Source organism: Moschus berezovskii, chromosome 9 (genome assembly GCF_049115385.1).
Source record: "Moschus berezovskii isolate FMDL1 chromosome 9, NW_MosBer_1.0, whole genome shotgun sequence".
NCBI lineage: Eukaryota > Metazoa > Chordata > Mammalia > Artiodactyla > Moschidae > Moschus > Moschus berezovskii.
In genome coordinates this window covers 43,629,961-43,650,752 of record NC_142468.1, presented here as the reverse complement: position 1 = coordinate 43,650,752, position 20,792 = coordinate 43,629,961, and the positions used below count along the sequence as shown (strand labels likewise).

General features: G+C 39.9%; 1 protein-coding gene across 7 annotated transcripts in view; it reads left to right on the top strand.

Annotated features, from left to right (window-relative positions):
• ATP8B4 (ATPase phospholipid transporting 8B4 (putative)) overlaps positions 1-20,792 on the top strand; it is a 283,705-nt gene that overhangs the window by 197,751 nt on the left and 65,162 nt on the right. For all 7 annotated transcript variants that reach the window (XM_088839599.1, XM_088839597.1, XM_055437072.2 and 4 more), the window contains 4 exons: positions 829-1,017; positions 13,338-13,453; positions 16,616-16,780; positions 17,745-17,856. In XM_088839599.1, coding sequence (XP_088695725.1) covers positions 829-1,017; positions 13,338-13,453; positions 16,616-16,780; positions 17,745-17,856 — 582 coding nt within the window. The remainder of the gene's footprint in view (positions 1-828; positions 1,018-13,337; positions 13,454-16,615; positions 16,781-17,744; positions 17,857-20,792) is intronic.

Below are 20,792 nucleotides of genomic sequence, written 5' to 3'. Positions count from 1 at the left end.
TGGCAGCTCACTCCAGTATTCTTGCCTGGACAATCCCGTGAACAGAGAAACTTGGCAGGCTACAGTGCATGGGGTCACAAAGAGTCAGACATGACTGAGTGACAAATGCATATATTTCTCATGGTGATCTGTGATCAGTGATTTTTTGATGTTACTATTGCCAAAATATTATGACTCACCTAAGACTCAGATTATTAACATTTTTTTTCACAGTAAAGTGTTTTTTAATTACGAATGTATATTCTTATACATAATGCTATTGCACATGTAACCAACTGTAGTATAATGTAAATGTAATTTTTATATGCACTGAGGAACCAAAAGTTCATGTGAATCGCTTTATTGCAATATTTGCTTTATTGCAGTGGTCTGGAACCAAATCTGCAATATCTCTGGGGTATGCCTCTAATAATTTTAATAATCCCTACCTCATTGCCATGAGGATTATGTGAGTTAATTTATATTAAGTGTTTTAGTTTGTGAAACTTTCTTCGCATGTTTCTAGTCACTGAAAATACAAAGGTGTGGTCTCTGACCTAAGAAACTTTCCACATACGAGGGAGGCAGGCCAGGAATGAGTTTTTTTCTTGTAAGCTGACAAGGGCTCTTATGCATGGTGTTATGCATGGTGTCCTGAAAGTTCCACAGGACAGGTGCCTCGTCAGCTTGTTAGTGAGTGGAAAAAGTCTAATTTCTAGAGCTGACACTTTGGTTGGGTCTTATAGAATGAGTTGGAATTGATGTTGGTGTTCTGTGAATGTTACTATTTTCAGTGTTAATAATCTGTTTCTTTTTGTTATTTAATCTACTTGTTTCTTTTCCTTTTAGGACAGCTGATTTACCAAGTTCAGTCACCTGATGAAGGGGCTCTAGTGACTGCTGCAAAAAATTTGGGGTTCATCTTTAAGTCTCGGACCCCAGAGACAATAACAATAGAAGAATTGGGAACACTAGTTACTTATCAATTGCTTGCCTTTTTGGATTTCAACAATTTCCGAAAAAGGATGTCTGTCATAGGTATGGTTGGTGGCTGAGAGTATTTTCGATCTTTTGATAATACTGTGGTTATATGCAAACTTCTCAAGGATGATTTCACTCTAGTTATGTGCTGAGAGTTGTGATATGTATTAACTATTTGAACTTGTGTCATCCTCAATTTAGCCTCAACTCGGTAGCAGTGAGTATAACTAATGTAACAAGTGCTTATTCTGTGTCCAGCACCATCACCTTACCCTTTTCCCCATTTTCCGCCTTCATCCCCAAGCTATGATTTTACTCAGTCTGTTTCCTACTTCAGAGAAAAATTGCTCTTGTTCCTTTTCAAAGCTAAAGGTTCTACCTGTTCCCATCCATTTCCCTTCCTTACTCATTCCCTTCTCACTTGCTTGTAACTTCACTTTCTTCTTCATCACTGACTTCTTTCTTCAGCCTGCAACTCTATGATCATCTTTGTTTCCTTAAAGATATTGTTCATATTCTGACCTCCACTGATTTTGCCACCCAATTTTTCTTCTTTCCATCACAACTTAATTTTTCAAGGTCAGTTTTTGATCCTCATCTTGGTTTCTCTTTTCAGCCTATAAGGGTCAGGCTTCTGCTTCTAATCTTCAAGAAGGAATTCCTTCTCAGAAGTCTGACATCACCTCTTAACTACCCAGTGCAATGGCATTCCCCCCTTCCTTCTTTCCTCCCTTCCTCCTCCTGTCCCTCCTTCCCTCCTCCTTATCTATCTACTGTCCATCTGTCGATCTATCTATCCTCTATTATCATCTCTGTCTCTTTAAACTTAGTGACATTTGATACTGTTAACCTGCTTCTCTTGACACTCCTCTTTTGGCCTCTTTGACCACACTGGTTCCTGGGTCTCCCCTTGTCCTGTGCTTTCTTTCACAAGCTCCTTTTTAAGCTGACTGTTCTCATCATACTCTTCCGTGTTGATGTCCTTTTCTCTTCTGTGCTCTCCTTGGATAATCTTGACCACTCACATGGTGGTAGCTACTGCCTATATTTTGTGTGCTTCCCATATGGTTCTTCAGTTTCAGCCTCTCTCTGAGGCCTCCATACACATTTTCAGGCTTCTCTTGGATTCTGTCACTGGGTTATACTATAGTTATCTTGAATTTTGTATGTCTAATATAGAACTTTGTCACAACTATGTTCTTATTAAAATTGTTATCTATCTTTTGCTATATGCCAGTGTGAGTGAACTGAACACTTTACAAATATTTTATTGAAGTCTTATAATGTATGTCACCCCCAGTCAGGAGATGGGACATTTAAAGCTCAAAGATTTTAAGTATCTTTCCCAGTATTGTCATGTATCTTGTTACAAAGCCAGTAAGAAAGAGAGCAAATATTTGAATCCAGATTTGTCTTTCTCCAAAGTCTGGCCTCTTTATCCCTGTTGTAGGTCACATGCTTTTGATACCTCCATCTACTTTGTGCCCCTAGGTTCAGTTCAGTTCAGTTCAGTCGCTCAGTCGTGTCCGACTCTCTGCGACCCCATGAATCACAGCACGCCAGGCCTCCCTGTCCATCACCAACTCCCTGAGTACACTCAAACTCATGTCCACAGAGTCGGTGATGCCATCCAGCCATCTCATTCTCCGTCGTCCCCTTCTCCTCCCGCCCCCAACCTTTCCCAGCATCAGAGTCTTTTCCAGTGAGTCAGCTCGTCGCATGAGGTGGCCAAACTGGCTCTCAAATGTCAGCTCTCATCAGAACCACCAGGAAGACTTGTTAAAATACAGATTTTATTTATTTTTGCTTTTTTAGCTTAGCAGTATATTTAAGAACTCTTTCCTTATCAGTACATAAAAAATATGCTTTAAAAAATTTAAACTATGTAAATCTCCACTTTATGGATTAAGTCAAAATTTATTTTGTCCCTTGTAGTAGTAATATAGTAGTAGTAGGGCTAGTTGCTCAGTCTCCCTGAAGGATATCCAGGTTTGATCCCTGGATCAGGAAGGTCCCCTGGATAAGGGAATGGCAACCCATTCCAGAATTTTTGTCTGGAAAATTCCATGGACAGAGGAGCCTGGTGGGCTATGGTCCATGGGATCGCAAAGAATTGGACACAACTGAATGACTGACACTTTCATTTTGTCCCTTAGTGGTGGCCATTTATGCTATCCTCACACTTTCGCTTTCACAAGTACTGAAATGAGAAGCCTTGTACATATTTCATTTTGTACATGTGCAATTATTTCAGAAAATTTATCAGAAATGATATTGTTGGGTCACAGGATAAACATGTTTTTAATTTTTATGGTTATTGCCAAATTGCACCCATTGCAGGTATATCATTTTACAATCCAACTTCCATAGCATTCATACTACATCAACATCAAACATAAAACAGCAAACTTTAGATTTTTGTCAATTTTTAAAATGGCATGTAACAGTTGTTTTGGTTTGTACATTTTTATCATGGGTGAGGTTGAGGTTATTTCCTGTGCTTGAGATACGTGTATATTTTCCTTCTGGACAGGGTTAGTACTGTTCTCTCATTTTGCTATTGAACTGCTAGATTTTTTCTTCTATATTTCTAGAAATCCTTATGTATTAGGGAGAGAAGCCCTTTGTGATGTAGCTTGCAAACCTTTTTTTCCAGTTTGTTGTCTGACTTTGGATAGTATTTCTAGCCATACATATAGTGTTTTTTATGTGCCCTTCTTCTGTTTTTCTTTTAATACGATTAAATTATTTTAGGGCTTCTACAGTTTGAATCATAGTTAGGAAGCACCTGGTAATTTAGAAGATAGGCAAATATGTGATTTGGAAAGATAAGTATAAAGTAAAATGCAGATTTTAAATGCTGTTAAAGTGCAGCCCTAGAGTTTTTGATTCAATAGGTCTGGGGTGGGGCTTAAAAGTTTGCATGTCTCACAAGCTTCCAGGTGTTGCTGATGCTGCTCTGTCATTGTTTGGACCACAGTTTGGGAGCCATTTCCTTAGATTAAGAGATCCTCAGATACTACTCTTTATTCTCCCCTGAGATACTCAGCATGCCTTGTTCCCTTTCACACTGTTTGCGTGGACTATTTCAACGTAGACCTCTCCTCTTCTCCTCTCCCTTTCTCAGAAAACTCCTAATCGTCTGGTAATATTGATTCAGGTGTCACCCATTCTCTCGATTCTTTTCCTCCTTTCCGAATAACCACATTCTCCTCTGTTTCCCAGAGCCCCTTGTTTGAAGCAATAGTGTGATACCAGTCCTGTGATACTCACAACTTTTCCCGTTAAAGTCATGCTACCTGAAGGCAGGGACTGTGCCCTAATCTTCATAAACTACCCAGGGCGAAGCAAAGTGCTTAGCACATAGTACGTTCTCTAGGAATATCTGTTAAATAACATTTAACCCAACATTTTACAACTTATCCTGATCAACATGTTAAATCAATTTTTACTCTGAAAAATGTGTGTGTATGTAACAGTAGTACTTTTGGTGTCTTACTACAGGAAACTAGCCCTGGGAGATTGCCCTTGGCAGGTAAAAACCAAATATCATCTGAGGGTGTTTATTTTTATTTTTCTGACAACAGGCTATAGGCAGTCATTGTCAGTGTTACTAATGAGCACATAGGCTGCTCTGGGTGTTGGCCTGTTGTTGTATCAGGAGGGACTATCTTCTATTTACAGCTTCAGGGAAGTGTAATTGATGTTGGGTTGGCCCAGAACTGGCTTCTCTTTGCTCTGAGGGTGTTGACAAAACCTAAGATTGCTACACAGGGAAGCTTTTGGCTTTTCCCCAGCATCAGTCACTATTACAGGGAAATCACAGCCTAACCACAAACATCACATGTTTGCCTTAATGGATCCCATATGAAGAAAGGTAGTGTTCCACCGCAGAATGCATGGAGGCTTGGGGCTTAATGTTTGTTCTGTTTTTTAATCAGTTCTGTTTGTTTTTTAATCAGAAGGAATTTGAAAGAGAGACTCCACTAGGGTAGACAAGTCTATGTTTGATAATACGACCAAAAAAACCCAACAGTGTCAGACTCATGATTGTCATGGGTTTGGTGGGGAAAACACCCCAACACGAAGTCTCAGACATTTGTTGCTGTTGCTGTTTCTCCTCCTCCTCCTCCTAGGTCTTCTCCCCCTTCTTCAGGCCTGTTTTAGACAATCATTCATTGAATCATGAATGTATAGTTTCAGTACAGTTGTACTTTCATTCTGGGGCAAGAGCCCTGATTTATTCAGAAGTTAATATTTATTCTAAATAAAAATAGATTTCTGTAAGTAATTTTGTCAGAAGGTATAAAAGATACAATATTTTAGCCACCTGATGCAAAGAACTGACTCATTGGAAAGAAACCCTGATGCTGGGAAAGATTGAAGGCAGGAAGAGAATGGGACGACAGAGGACGAGATGGCTGGATGGCATCACCCACTCAATGGACATGAGTTTGAGCAAATTCTGGGAGTTGGTGATGGACAGGAAGGCTGGCGTGCTGCAGTCCTTGGTGTCACAGATTTGGACACGACTGAGCAACTGAACTGAACTGATAAAATATGCTTCATAGATTGGTTCAGTTCAGTTCAGTTCAGTTCAGTCACTCAGTCGTGTCCGACTCTCTGCGACCCCATGAATCACAGCACGCCGGGCCTCCCTGTCCATCACCAACTCCCGGAGTTCACTCAAACTCATGTCCACAGAGTCGGTGATGCCATCCGGCCATCTCATTCTCTGTCGTCCCCTTCTCCTCCCGCCCCCAATCTTTCCCAGCATCAGAGTCTTTTCCAGTGAGTCAACTCGTCACATGAGGTGGCCAAAGTATTGCAGTTTCAGCTTTAGCATCAGTGCTTCCAATGAACACCCAGGATTGATCTCCTTTAGAATGGACTGGTTGGATCTCCTTGCAGTCAAAGGGACTGTCAAGAGTCTTCTCCAGCACCACAGTCCAAAAGCATCAATTCTTCGGCGATCAGCTTTCTTCACAGTCCAACTCTCACATCCATACATTACCACAGGAAAAACCATAGCCTTGACTAGATGTATATGGGTACAAACATGCAAAGTTGCTTCAGTTGTGTCTGACTCTGTGCGACCCAAAGGACCATAGCCTGTCAGACTCCTCTGTCCATTGGATTCTCTAGGCTTGAATACTGGAGTGGGTTGCCATGACCTCCTCCAGTGGATCTTCCCAACCTAGAGATCAAATCTGCCTCTCTTAGGTCACCTGCATTGGCAGGCAGGTTCTTGCCCACTAGCACCACCTAGGAAGCCTTGAGAAGTGTATCAGTTCAGTTCAGTCCAGTCGCTCAGTCGTGTCCGACTCTTTGCGACCCCACGAATCACAGCACGCCAGGCCTACCTGTCCGTCACCAACTCCCGGAGTTCACTCAAACTCATGTCCATAGAGTCGGTGATGCCATCCAGTCATCTCATTCTCTGTCGTCCCCTTCTCCTCCCAACCCCAATCCTTCCCAGCATCAGAGTCTTTTCCAGTGAGTCAGCTCGTCGCATGAGGTGGCCAAAGTATTGCAGTTTCAGCTTTAGCATCAGTCCTTCCAATGAACACCCAGGATTGATCTCCTTTAGAATGGATTGGTTGGATCTCCTTGCAGTCCAAGGGACTCTCAAGAGTCTTCTCCAGCACCACAGTTCAAAAGCATCAATTCTTCGGCGATCAGTTTTCTTCACAGTCCAACTCTCACATCCATACATGACCACGGGAAAAACCATAGCCTTGACTAGACGGACTTTTGTTGGCAAAGTAATGTCTCTGCTTTTTAATATGCTATCTAGGTTGACCATAACTTTCCTTCCAAGGAGTAAGCGTCTTTTAATTTCATGGCTGCAATCAGCATCTGCAGTGATTTTGGAGCCCAAAAAAATAAAGTCTGACACTGTTTCCACTATTTCCCCATCTATTTCCCATGAAGTGATGGGACCAGATGCCATGATCTTCGTTTTCTGAATGTTGAGCTTCAAGCCAACCTTTTCACTCGCCTCTTTCACTTTCATCAAGAGGGGCTTTTTAGTTCCTCTTCACTTTCTGCCATAAGAGTGGTGTCATTTGCATATCTGAGGTTATTGATATTTCTCTCGGCAATCTTGGTTCCAACTTGTGCTTCTTCCAGCCCAGCGTTCCTCATGATGTACTCTGCATAGAAGTTAAATAAGCAGGGTAACAATATACAACCTTGATACTCCTTTTCTTATTTGGAACCAGTCTGTTGTTCCACGAGAAGTGTATAGATCTCATTATATAGTTTTGTTAATATGTAAATAACTATTTACATATTTCCAAAATTATGTAAATAAAAACAGATAAAATTCAAGGATAGCTATTAATAGGGTCAAGTGGCAGATAATTATTAAAGAAGAATAAATTACAATAGCTCCTTGTAAAGCCCTTATAAGGTCTTTACATAAAGGTTTCTCAACTCTAAACCTTTTAAGGATTATCAAAGTACAAATCACACTGAAATGTGACAGGCATTTGTAACCCAACTGAAATACGGCAAGTAGAATTATTCATCAACCTTCATGGTATTACTATTGTATTTACTCTTACAGCAGAAACCTGGAACCACTTTTGAATTTTTTCTTTTCTTTATATCACAAAGGCATAGCTACTGCTTACAACATATTTTGCATAATTATAATTTAACTCAATCAAGCAAATATTTATTAAGTACCTATCATGTTCTTGGAACTTGTAGCTGAAGTAGAATATGAAACTGCAAATACTTTGTGGTTGCATCCAGGAGAAGATGGTGGATCAGGGTAGGAAATAGGCTAAAAGGGGCAGATCTAGATGATTCTTATTTTTGCCACATTAAGGAGTCCAATATTCATTGGAAGGACTGAAGCTGAAGCTTTAATACTTTGGCCACCTGATGCGAAGAGCTGACTCATTAGAAAAGACCATGATGCTGGGAAAGATTGAAGGCAGGAGGAGAAGGGGATGACAGAGGATGACATGGTTCGAAAGCATCACCGACTCAATGGACAGGAGTTTGAGCAAACTCCAGGAGATGGTGAAGGACAGGGAAGCCCGGCATGCTGTGGTTCATGGGGTTGCAAAGAGTCAGACACAACTGAGTGACTGAACAGCAACAAAGGAGTTCAGACTTGATTGACGGGCAAAAGGAAGCAATTACGGGATTCTACACAGTAGTGTGAGGATGATTCACATTGCGTGTGATGGCTGTGTTATAGAAGGGTTTGGAGGGAAACAGGACTGGGATGAATAAAACCAATTAGGTTAAGATGATAATCTAGGAAAGAGAGAAGTTGGCAGAGACCTCTTGGTTTCAATTGGATATGGGTGGTGAAGGAGGAGGAGATTTGAGTGATGGCCAGATAACTGCTTTGGGAGACTGAGTGGATGCTGAAGCTGATATTTAAAACTGGAGACAAAAAAATAAAAAATAAAAAAAAACTGGAGACATGGGAGGAATCATTAGGTATTGGTGATAGATAACGTATCCAGTTTGAGTTTAATGTGCTCAGGCATATTTAAGAGGAGATGTCCAGTTGGTAGTTAGATGTCCAGGCAGAAGGGAGCACTGGAAATGGATTTAGGCAGGAGATACACATTTAGAGCAACCATCCTATAGCTGAAGCCAGAAAAAGAATGTGACAACCCAAGGATCATATGAAGGATGGGATGAGAAGTCAATTTGGGGTAAATCTCTGAAGAATACCAGTATTTAAAGGACAGGCAGTGGGAACAAATTCTATGATTAAAAATCTATGACCTTTGTCCAGGCTCTGTTTATTTGTTATTGCAATCATTTAAAACTGCTATGTTATTTTTAATTTATTTTAAAAAGCTAACTTCTGAAAGGACTGAGATTTTATTAGCCTAAAGATTTCCTAACAGAACTGACTAGAAGCCTTGAATGAAAAGGGATATAAAACTAGCTGAACTGCTAAAAAAAAATGTTCAGTGAGTAAAATTAAGCAGGATACCGTGAAATTGGACTATGCAAACTCAAATTTAAAGGAGTTAATGCTGGGTTAAGAGAAGGCATCGGATATGGAAAAGCTTTACTAAATCAGGAAATTGTAGAGCTGGAAAGATGTTAGAAGTTAGGTTGTTTAAATATCTCTTTTTCACAATAGGAATTGAGATGGTAAGACAAAGAGATGGTAAGGAATTTGCACAATTCATGATCAGTTGGTGATTTCCCTTGACCATTGATTCTCAATGAGTGGTCTGGGGAACCCTAGGAAAACTTGAAAGATTTTCAGAGGATTCATAAGGACAAAAGTATTTTTATAACAATGCTAATGTTATTTATCTTTCAGTTTTTTTTCCCATGAGTATGTCACAGAGGTTTACAAAAGCCACATGACATGTGATATCACAGAAGATTGAATACAGAAAGCAGATATGAGAATACAACCATCTTCTATTAAACCATACATTAAAGAGATCTATAATCATATATAACATTTGCCACTCCCCAAACTATTTTGTTTTGGAAAAGGTGTCATTTATGTAAATATGTAATGTTTATTGTTGTTATTGATATAATAATTATATTTTGATTAACATTATTAGTGTCATAAGACTATTGATATAATAAAATTTCTCAGTTTTAATTTCTAATGTGGTAAATATTGGTAGATAGGACCCACCTGTAGTCATCATGAAGTTTTAAGAGCTTAAAGGAGTTCTGAGACCAAGAAGTTTGAGAATCAATATCCTACTTTGGACTTTAAAAAATTAACAATCATAGAGAAGTTTTACTAGCAAGTGGAGGATATACACACTTTGACTTTATAGCTCTGGTAATGGAAGGAAGAAAATGTGGGAGAAATTAAATTGGGTTGCTGTATAAGAAAAGAAAGAGAAAGCCTTTCCTAGGAGTAAATGTTTTCCTCCCACTTGATTGAATAGATATAAATTGCATTTTTTCCCTCTCATATTCCCAATGTGGACATTAGAGCCAGAGTACAAGAAAAATTGCATGAGTTCTAGAAACTATGAAAGTTGACCATGGGTCTTAGAAGAGAAGACAACCCATAGAGAAAACCCAATACAAAAAAGTTTCCAGGGTGCATTAGGTTTATTCAAGGTAGGAAGAAATTAGGTTAGATCAAGTGTTGACTAAGGGTCATTAAAAATTAGAGGAAACAATCTCAGTGTTCATCAGCAAATGAATGAGTAAAGCATATGTGGTGTACATATACAATGGAATACTGCTCAGCCATGAAAAAGAATTAAATTTTGTCATTTGCAACAACATAGGTGCACTTGGAGGACATTATGCTAAATGAAATGTTAGACATAGACAAATACTGTATAATATCTTTCATATGTGGAATCTAAAAAATATAACAAATCAGTGGCTACAACTAAAAAGCAGATTCACAGATACAGAGAATAAATTAGTGGTTACCAGTGGGGAGAGGAAAAGGAACAGGGAAATTTTAAGGACAGGGCATTAAGAAATACAAACTATTAAGTATAATATAACCCACTAGGATATATTGTACAGCACAGGGAACATACCCAATATTGTAGAATAACTTCTACAATATTGTGAATAACTTCTGAGCTCCCCGCCTGGCTTAGTGGTAAAGAATCTATGTGCAATGCAGGAGCTACAGGAGGTACAGGTTTAATTCCTGGGTGGGGAAGATCCCCTGGAGGAGGGCATGGCAACCCACTCCAGTATTCTTGCCTGGAGAATCTCATGGACAGGGGAGTCTGGTGGGCTATAGTTCATGGGGTCACAAAGAGTTAGCCAGGACTGAAGCGACTTAGCATGCACATAGAGTAACTGTAAATGAAGTATCAGTCAGTTCAGTCGCTCAGTCGTGTCCGACTCTTTGCGACCCCATGAATCATAGCATGCCAGGCCTCCCTGTCCATCACCAACTCCCGGAGTTCACTCAAACTCATGTCCATCATGGTCGGTTGCCATCCAGCCATCTCATTCTCTGTCGTCCCCATCTCCTCCCACCCCCAATCCCTCCCAGCATCAGAGTCTTTTACAGTGAGTCAACTCGTTGCATGAGGTGGCCAAAGTATTGCAGTTTCAGCTTTAGCATCAGTTCTTCCAATGAACACCCAGGATTGATCTTTAGAATGGACTGGTTGGATCTCCTTGCAGTCCAAGGGACTCTCAAGAGTCTTCTCCAGCACCACAGTTCAAAAGCATCAATTCTTCGGCGATCAGCTTTCTTCACAGTCCAACTCTCACATCCATACATGACCATGGGAAAAACCACAGCTTGACTAGACGGACCTTGGTTGGCAAAGTAATGTCTCTGCTTTTTAATATGCTATCTAGGTTGGTCATAACTTTCATTCCAAGGAGTAAGTGTGTTTTAATTTCATGGCTGCAATCAGCATCCACAGTGATTTTGGAGCCCAAAAAAATAAAGTCTGACACTGTTTCCACTGTTTCCCCATCTATTTCCCATGAAGTGATGGGACCAGATGCCATGATCTTTGTTTTCTGAATGTTGAGCTTCAAGCCAACCTTTTCACTCTCCTCTTTCACTTTCATCAAGAGGCTTTTTATTTCCTCTTTACTTTCTGCCATAAGGGTGGTGTCATCTGCATATCTGAGGTTATTGATATTTCTCCCGGAAATCTTGATTTCAGGTTATGCTTTTTCCAGCCCAGCGTTCCTCATGATGTCCTCTGCATATACGTTAAATAAGCAGGGTGACAATATACAGCCTTGACATACTCCTTTTCGTATTTGGAACCAGTCTTTGTTCCATGTCCAATTCTAACTGTTGCTTCCTGACCTGTATACAGGTATAGCCTTTAAAAATGGTGAATCACTGTATTCTACACCTGTAACATATAATATCGGAGAAGGCAATGGCAAGCCACTCCAGTACTCTTGCCTAGAAAATCCAATGGATGGAGGAGCCTGGTAGGCTGCAGTCCATGGGATCACTGTGAGTCGGACTTGACTGAGCGACTTCACTTTCACTTTTCACTTTCACACATTGGAGAAGGAAATGGCAACCCACTCCAGTGTTCTTGCCTGGGGAATCCCAGGGATGGGGGAGCCTGGTGGGCTGCCATCTTTGGGGTCACACAGAGTTGGACACGACTGAAGTGACTTAGCAGCAACATATAATATTGTACATCAACTATATTTCAATTAAAAAAAGGTTATGGGGAAAAGTAATTTATTGTACTGTGGTATTTATTATATTCCTTTAAATCAAACTCTGAACTTCATATCCTCTTTAACTAATAGTAGTCAATATTTATGTCCATCTGTTATGAAGCACTATTTTTAGAGAAAAGGTACAACTGAGTGGAAAGCATATAATATTCTTAGACTCAACGAAGTTTGTGAGGGTCACTGTTCAAACCATGAAGCTGTGACATGAGCAGTTGTCCTAAATTGTATCGGTCCTTTAGAAGTAGTAGGGGAGAGATACATTTAATGTCATTCATCCGTTTAATAAATAATTAGGTGCCTGGGATGTGCTAAGATGTAAAACGAAGCCTACAAATATAGGTCAAGTATTCTGTGGCTTAAAGAAAGATTTGTCTGACAGCAACATGTGTGACACCCAGGGGAGGAGTTGAGGATTGTAAATGAGGGATTGGAGCCTCGTCAAGGCTATCATTCCCAAACCTGGGGGGAGCAGGTTAAAACACAGCCCTACTAATACAGTCCTTTAGTGGGAAGAAGATAGAAACTTCAATTTTGAAAGCCCCCTGAAAAGTCTGCTTGTAGCTAGGATTATGACCCAAGAATAAAAGAGCTTTTCTAAGGAGTAAAGGTAGTGAAGAAATATATCAGCAAGGGCTAAGAAAAATGCATAAACCCTGACTTTTAATGACTCGAATTCCATATGGTGATCATTTGGCATAATGCTGACAGCCGATTCCTACAGTCAGTCTTAAGAAGGAAATGGCAACCCACTCCAGTGTTCTTGCCTGGAGAATCCTAGGGACAGGATAGCCTTGTGGGCTGCCGTCTATGGGGTCACACAGAGTCGGACACGACTGAAGCGACTTAGCAGCAGCAGCACAGTCAGTCTTGAATTTCACATCAGGAGACAGACAAACAAAGCTCTCAGTTCTGCTCAATACAGAAGGCTTAAATTTAAATGTATCAGCCCTTCAGAAATAGTAAGCAAGGAAAATAGGAAGGTTGTATGCATCAGAACAAAAGTACTTGTTCCTGTAGATGGAATATTTCTAAGTTAACAAAACAGGAGTAAAGTCAGGTGACTTAGGTAATGACTTTTTAACCAAAGGCACTGAGTATTTTATGATTGCCTAAAACATGATGCTCATTTCCAAATTGCCTGGCTGGAGGCCAAGGAGAGTCTAATTTTGATGGATTTCATTGATTATAATCAACTTTCCCAACTTTTTTTTCAGTTCGAAACCCAGAAGGACAGATAAAGCTTTATTCCAAAGGAGCAGACACTATTCTGTTTGAAAGACTTCATCCATCCAATGAGGACCTTCTGACTTTGACTTCAGATCATCTCAGTGTAAGTGCACGTGTGGTAAGGTTAGCACTGTGGCCCTTTGGCAGCTTCCTGTGGTTAGGTCTTCTTTTTAAAATATCGGCTGAGTGATCCGATTTCTGAAATAGAAAGTGTGTGGAGAATGGCTCCACAGGAAACTGTGCCAGTGAATGTTTAGAAACTGGCACATGGACCCACTCCCTGCCTTGCTGAGCATCAGGTCAGTCTCTCCAAGGTGGATGAATCCACAACCGATAAGAAACAGCCACTGAGTATGGGCTCCTGAACTCTGGTCAGGAGATGACTCAGGATACCAAGGGAAACCTGCTCTGACTTCCTTACAGTTGGGGGCTGTTGCATCTGGATGACTGGACTGGTTTTAGTGAAGAGGAACTGGAGAATTGCTTTCCCTTGGGTTCTGATGGGTCTGATACTAATGGAATCTCTTATGGTTACTCCTCTCCACCCAGGGGATAGTTTAGGGTCATGTTTATATGGTGAGAGGAAAATAATCTTTGTAGCCAACTTTCTCCTTTAAGGGTTTTTTATTCAGGTCATATATCATGATGAGTCACTAATGTTCCCTGGGTTGAAGTTAGCAAATGCATACAGCCTGAGACTATGCAAAGTTTCTTTCCAGAAGTTTCCTAAAGGGAGCAGGGATGATCTTTGGCATACGTTTTTCTTTTTGCAAAAGAGTAAGAGTCTAAGAATAAATATGAATGTTATCTGATTTAAAAACCTGAGATTTCAAGGGTCATTCTAACATTTGTTTGAGGTTCTGTTAAAACCAATATGAAATTTAAGGGCAACTGCTCAAAACTATTTCCTCCTTGGTTTCTCTCCTTTAAAAAGCAATTGAGGGTTCATTTTCTTTGCCAAGCCCTATATTTAATATAAAACATTCCCTGAATCTTTAAAACACAAACAAACAAATAAAAACCTCTGCCTGACTTTAAGTTTAAAGAACGATGGTTTGGTAATATTGGTTACAAACATAGCTATTGTTTTTGTCTTCCCAATAGAGCATTCTTGATTTTCTTTTAATTTCTTCCAGAAGGCCATCACGGTCCTTTAAAATTTTTTTTCTTTTTTTATGAAAACAACATTGGAATCATAAGCATTTGATTTTTGCCATTGCTCAAACACCAAGGTCCCGGATTTTCATACTAAAGTATGGGAAACCTAATTTGATCTTTCTACATTTCTATGTCGATTTTTTTTCAGGTAGTATCAATTTGACTTGCTTTTGCTTCTTTCATTTTATTCATTTTGACTTCTAAATTCTGATGTTTTAAATTTATATTTGGTTACTGATTTTTGAATGATTTAATGATAGGAAATGATCTTACTAATCCTAAATGTTCATTTAGGATTCAACTTGTTTCATGCACTAATTAAATAACTTAAATCATCTGTCCCCTTTTGTAGTGTCATCTTAGAGTTGATTCACTGCTGTGCAGAACAGAGAGAAAAGCACTGGTAATGCCCAGGGGCATTGCAAGTTAAAGTCAAAGAAGTGTTTGTTGGAATTAAGAGGACAAAAGATCATTATAAGGCAGTAACTAGATTTTCAGATCAGTTGGAGACCCAGTGGTGGTTTTGGAAGGGAGGGCTTGTACAGTGTGATTGCAATATCCAAAGTGCTACCAATTGCCTACGAGATAAATTTGGATAATTTTTCTCATGCTCTCTCTGGGCTAAACCACATCACCGCAGTGGGCACTGATTTTCCATTTACCTAATTTGGGTGTGTCAAAGTTTAATTTGTGTCTGATGGCCAACCTGTGTCTGTCCCATACGCCAGAATACAACAGAGAAGACATTCTTGTGGCAATGCCCAAAGTAGCAGAAATGGCTATAAAAATGCTTCCAGTATAGAGGCCCATAAAGTGGCCACTAGAGGCCTGTGCAAAGTGGGAGGTTTTTAGCATTTATCCAAGCAGTCAACATATGTTTCTAGCTATTGTGACTGTCTGAAACACTTAGCAACTACCAGGCTCCTATGTTGAGTGAATTATTTGCATATTAGAAGGATACAGCACTTGAGGTATTATTTCAGACTCTCAGCTAACTGAGACGCCAAAGAAGGAGTTTCATCCTCTGATAAACTTGACCTGTTATCAAACACTAACTCTATAGAAGAGAGTTTATTTAAAAAAATGATTTTTTAAAAAGTAACTGGGCTTGATGATCTCTTTAAAATTTCAAACAATTTTATTTTTAAAATTAGACTCTACTACAGCAAAAAAATATTATAAAAGTTTTAGGATGAAAAGTAAAAGTCAGCTTCAATTTCTAATGGATTTGAGCAAACTCTGGGAGATAGTGGAGGACAGAGGAGCCTGGAATGCTGCAGTCCACAGGGCCATAGAGTCGGACACAACCTAATGACTGAGCAGCAACCACCACTTCTAGTACTAGTTCCCAGAAGGGAAAATTTGTATTAACTTTCCTGCCTTTCTTTCTCACCTTTCCTCTAGAGTTATTATTATAACGTTAATTAATATCCTTGAATTTCTATTGCATAATATTTATTTATTCATCTTTATTGAATACATTTACTTTATTATTGGAAATCTTCAAACACAAACACAAGTAGGAGGGAGTTACTTTTAGACATCACTATATTATTAGGGAGACGCACAGAGTTGGACATGACTGAAGCGACTTAGCAGCAGCAGCAGCAGCAGCATGACTTTGGTGAGATGTCATGTTGCAGCCCCCTTCCTTTGATTTGAGAGCCATGGCTCCTCTTAGGGTCCTTTCTTCTCCCCTGAAAACCAAGGGCCATGGCCCATAAAACAAGCTGGGTCCCTCTCATCACTAGCAGTACTTCCTTCAGGCAGAATATAGGTTAGAAACCAACCTGTTGCTTTGAATGGTTACCTCAAGTCACGTGCACCGTTGATCACCTCTCAAAGAGGACCCTTTAGTGGGTGTTTCAGCAGTCTTAAGGGGGAATGCTAGGTCCTTTGAATGTTTCAATCCCATTGGAATAAAATACAAAATAAAAATATCATCTCCCATTTCCAAGGGGACTAAAAAGTTGGAGTCAAGAGGATTAAATTGTGCTCTTGGGCTAAAATGAATTTGAGTGCATAACTTCTTTCTCATTACTTTTGTTGTTTTATTGTTGTGATTATTGTTTTGGGATGGTTCCAAGGTCTCTGTCTGCCCTGGCAGGAATTTGCAGGAGAAGGCCTTCGAACCTTGGCCATCGCATACAGAGATCTGGATGACAAGTACTTCAGAGAGTGGCATAAGATGCTTGAAGATGCAAATACCACCCCAGATGAGAGAGATGAACGGATAGCAGGGCTGTATGAAGAAATTGAAAGGGATTTAATGGTATGAATTTAGAAGCATGATGGTTTGTGTTTACACAAGGGATAGTATGTGTTTAGAGATCTAGCAAGGGAATAATCCACTGGCTAAATCATCTTGCACACAGCAGATGTTATTCTTTCAAACTTTGAATCATGCTTTATACATTGGCTTTGTCCTTGCCATATGTGGCCAGAAGATTATTTCGATTAGCAGTAGCTTATGCCATTGGAAGTCCCCCAAGATTAGAAGATAGTAGACTCTCTATTCTTTGTCAGCCTCTGGTATGTCATGTTTTGTTTGATGTTGTGTTTTTTCTTCCTCCATGCTGTATGACCCACCTTTTTAGAGCAGGGAAACTTGCTATGAAGAGTGGGGATCCAGCTCTAAACCAACCTAGAGCCATGAGATGCTGATGATATCTGTACTGTCCAGAGCATGATTTATTCTAGAAACCACTCTTCCCAAGGGCCCCAGTGGCCAGACTGTTTAGCTGTTGTGATGTACTAGGGATCACATCTTGATCATCTTTGATTGAAATATTGCATAAGAACCTTCACTTTTTAGTTCATGACATCTGATGGTTTTTTCATTGAAGAGAATGGTTCTACTTTTTATTTTGAGGTCCTGACTCTGAGATGAGGGCTTTCCTTTGATATACCTAGGGGATTCTTGAGGCCCTACAAACCCAAATGGCTTCTGATCATTTATGCTAATGTTTTATCTGAGCATATCATATCCCTCATGTAAATTAAACTTCTAGGATCTCTGCACTAATCGGTATGCCCACCAGTTGCCTGGATTAGGGAAACTCCTTCTGGGGTTTTTCCCAGCCCACCTCTGTACATAAAGGATGCTTGCTATATCAACACATCCTAACTTCCATCTTTATGTTCTTTGACCTCTAAGCTCTGTGATTAAAAATGTTAGATGTTATGGGTGTTATATGCATGCATTAACATAAGGTATTCTCTATTTTTCATTGAAGCTACTAGGTGCCACTGCTGTAGAAGACAAGTTACAAGACGGTGTGATTGAAACAGTTATGAGCTTATCACTAGCCAATATTAAGATCTGGGTCCTAACAGGAGACAAACAAGGTAATTTGAAAATAGATGATGATGTTTTGAAAAGAGGATGATCATTTTTGTGGTAAAGTTTTAATGAACCAGAAAACTTAATTAATGAGACATTTGCCCAGTACTCCACTTAGGAAAGAGTTTGAAATACAAAAAGGAAAGTGAATATAAAAGAAGAATTTACTATCAAACTAACCAAACTTATTGCCAGATTCAGACTGAAATTGAAGAAAGTGGAGAAAACCACTAGACCATTCAGGTATGACCTAAATCAAATCCCTTATGACTATACAGTGCAAGTGAGAAATAGATTTAAGGGACTAGATCTGATAGACAGAGTGCCAGATGAACTAAGGATGGAGGTTCGTGACATTGTACAGGAGACAGGAATCAAGACCATCCCCAAGAAAAAGAAATGCCAATAAGCAAAATGACTCTCTGAGGAGGCCTTACAAATAGCTGTGAAAAGAAGGGAAGCAAAAAGCAAAGGGGAAAAGGAAAGATATACCCATTTGAATGCAGAGTTCCAAAGAATAGCAAAGAGAGATAAGAAAGCATTCCTCAGCGATCAGTGCAAAGAAATAGAGGAAAACAATAGAATGGGAAAGACTAGAGATCTCTTCAAGAAAATTAGAGATACCAAGGGAACATTTCATGCAAAGATAGTCTCCATAAAGGATAGAAATGGTAGGGACCTAAGAGAAGCAGAAGATATTAAGAAGAGGTGGCAAGAATACACAGAACAATTGTACAAAAAAGATCTTCACGACCAAGATAATCAAGATGGTGTGATCACTCACCTAGAGTCAGACATCCTGGAATGAAAAGTCAAGTGGGCCTTAGGAAGCATCACTATGAACAAAACTAGTGGAGGTGATGGAATTCCAGTTGAGCTATTTCAAATCCTGAAAGATGATGCTGTGAAAGTGCTGCACTCAATATGCCAGCAAATTTGGAAACCTCAGCAGTGGCCACAGGACTGGAAAAGGTCAGACTTCTCATTCCAATCCCAAAGAAAGGCAATGCCAAAGAATGCTCAAACTACCTCACGATTGCACTCATCTTACATTCTAGTAAAGTCATGCTCAAAATTCTCCACGCCAGGCTTCAGCAATACATGAACCATGAACTTCCAGATGTTCAAGCTGGTTTTAGAAAAGGCAGAGGAAGCAGAGACCAAATTGCCAACATCCATTGGATCATCAAAAAAGCAAGAGAGTTCCAGAAAAACATCAATGTCTGCTTTATTGACTATGCCAAAGCCTTTGACTGTGTGGATCACAATGAACTGTGGAAAATTCTGAAAGAGATGGGAATACCAGACCTGACCTGCCTCTTGGGAAACCTGTATGAAGGTCAGGAAGCAACAGTTAGAACTGGACATAGAACAACAGACTGGTTCCAAAGAGGAAAAGGAGTATGTCAACGCTGTATATTATCACCCTGCTTATTTAACTTATATTCAGAATACATCATGAGAAACGCTGGGCTAGAAGAAGCACAAGCTGGAATCAGGATTGCCAGGAGAAATATCAATAACCTCAGATATGCAGATGACACCACCCTTATGGCAGACAGTGAAGAAGAACTAAAGAACCTCTTGATGAAAGTGAAAGAGGAGAGTGAAAAAGTTGGCTTAAAGCTCAACATTCAGAAAACTAAGATCATGGATCCAGTCCCATCACTTCATGGCCAATAGATGGGGAAACAGTGGCTGACTTTATTTTTCTGGGCTCCAAATCACTGCAGATGGTGATTGTAGCCATGAAATTAAAAGACGCTTATTTCTTGGAAGGAAAGTTATGACTAACCTAGAGAGCATATTAAAAAGCAGAGACATTACTTTGTCAACAAAGTTCTGCCTAGTCAAGACTATGGTTTTTCTAATGGTCATGTATGGATGTGAGACTTGGACTATAAAGAAAGCTGAGCACTGAAGAATTGATGCTTTTGAACTGTGGTGTTGGAGAAGACTCTTGAGAGTCCCTTGGACTGCAAGGAGATCCAACCATTCCATTCTAAAGGAGATCAGTCCTGGGTGTTCATTGGAGGGACTGATGTTGAAGCTTAAACTCCAATATTTGGCCACCTGATGTGAAGGGCTGACTTATTGGAAAAGACCCTGATGCTGGGAAAGATTGAGGGCAGGAGGAGAAGGGGACAACAGAGGATGAGATTGTTGGATGGTGTCACCGACTCAATGGACATGGGCTTGGGTGGACTCCGGGAGTTGGTGATGGACAGGGAGGTCTGGCGTGCTACAGTTTATGGGGTCGCAGAGACTCAGACGTGACTGAGTGACTGAACTGAACTGAACCAAGTATCTTCTGTAGTACACCCTGGAGCCAGTTGAGTTTCAGTTCAAATACTTCTTAAAAATAATAGTTATACTCATTGGCAACAATGGTATTAAAACGTTTAACTGTTGGTTTGTATGTACACTGATCCCAGTTTAGAACACAGAGTAACAGAGCTCTGAAGTAGGACATTGGAGACTTCAGCATTACTTCTTTAGTTTCTTCTTGGTAGGAAGGTTTGGGAATCTTCGAGGAGGGGTAGGCTTTGGAGAGAGTCAAGGAAGCATCTTTTTATCAACTGGTATGAAAATATTTTGGTATTTTAACAGTCACCACAACTGTAGAAGTGTAACCTGGCTGAATTCCAAGATTGCCCGTGTCGTTGGACATGAAGAGCTGACCCACTTTCAGGCATAACAAAATTCCAAGTCATCAGAGAAAGAGTCATTAGGTTCAGAATATCATGTTTCCTAGGAAAGAAAAGGGGATCAATATAGTTTGGGCCTATTGCTAGCAGTAATAGTTAAAACAAAAAATGATTTTCTGCTTGGCCATCAGTAGACCAGAAATATTCAGTTAACTGGCACACATGTTTTTAAGATTCTATATACCTGTTAGTTACTTTTTAGAACACTGGAGGATTTGCAGACCTGATAAATC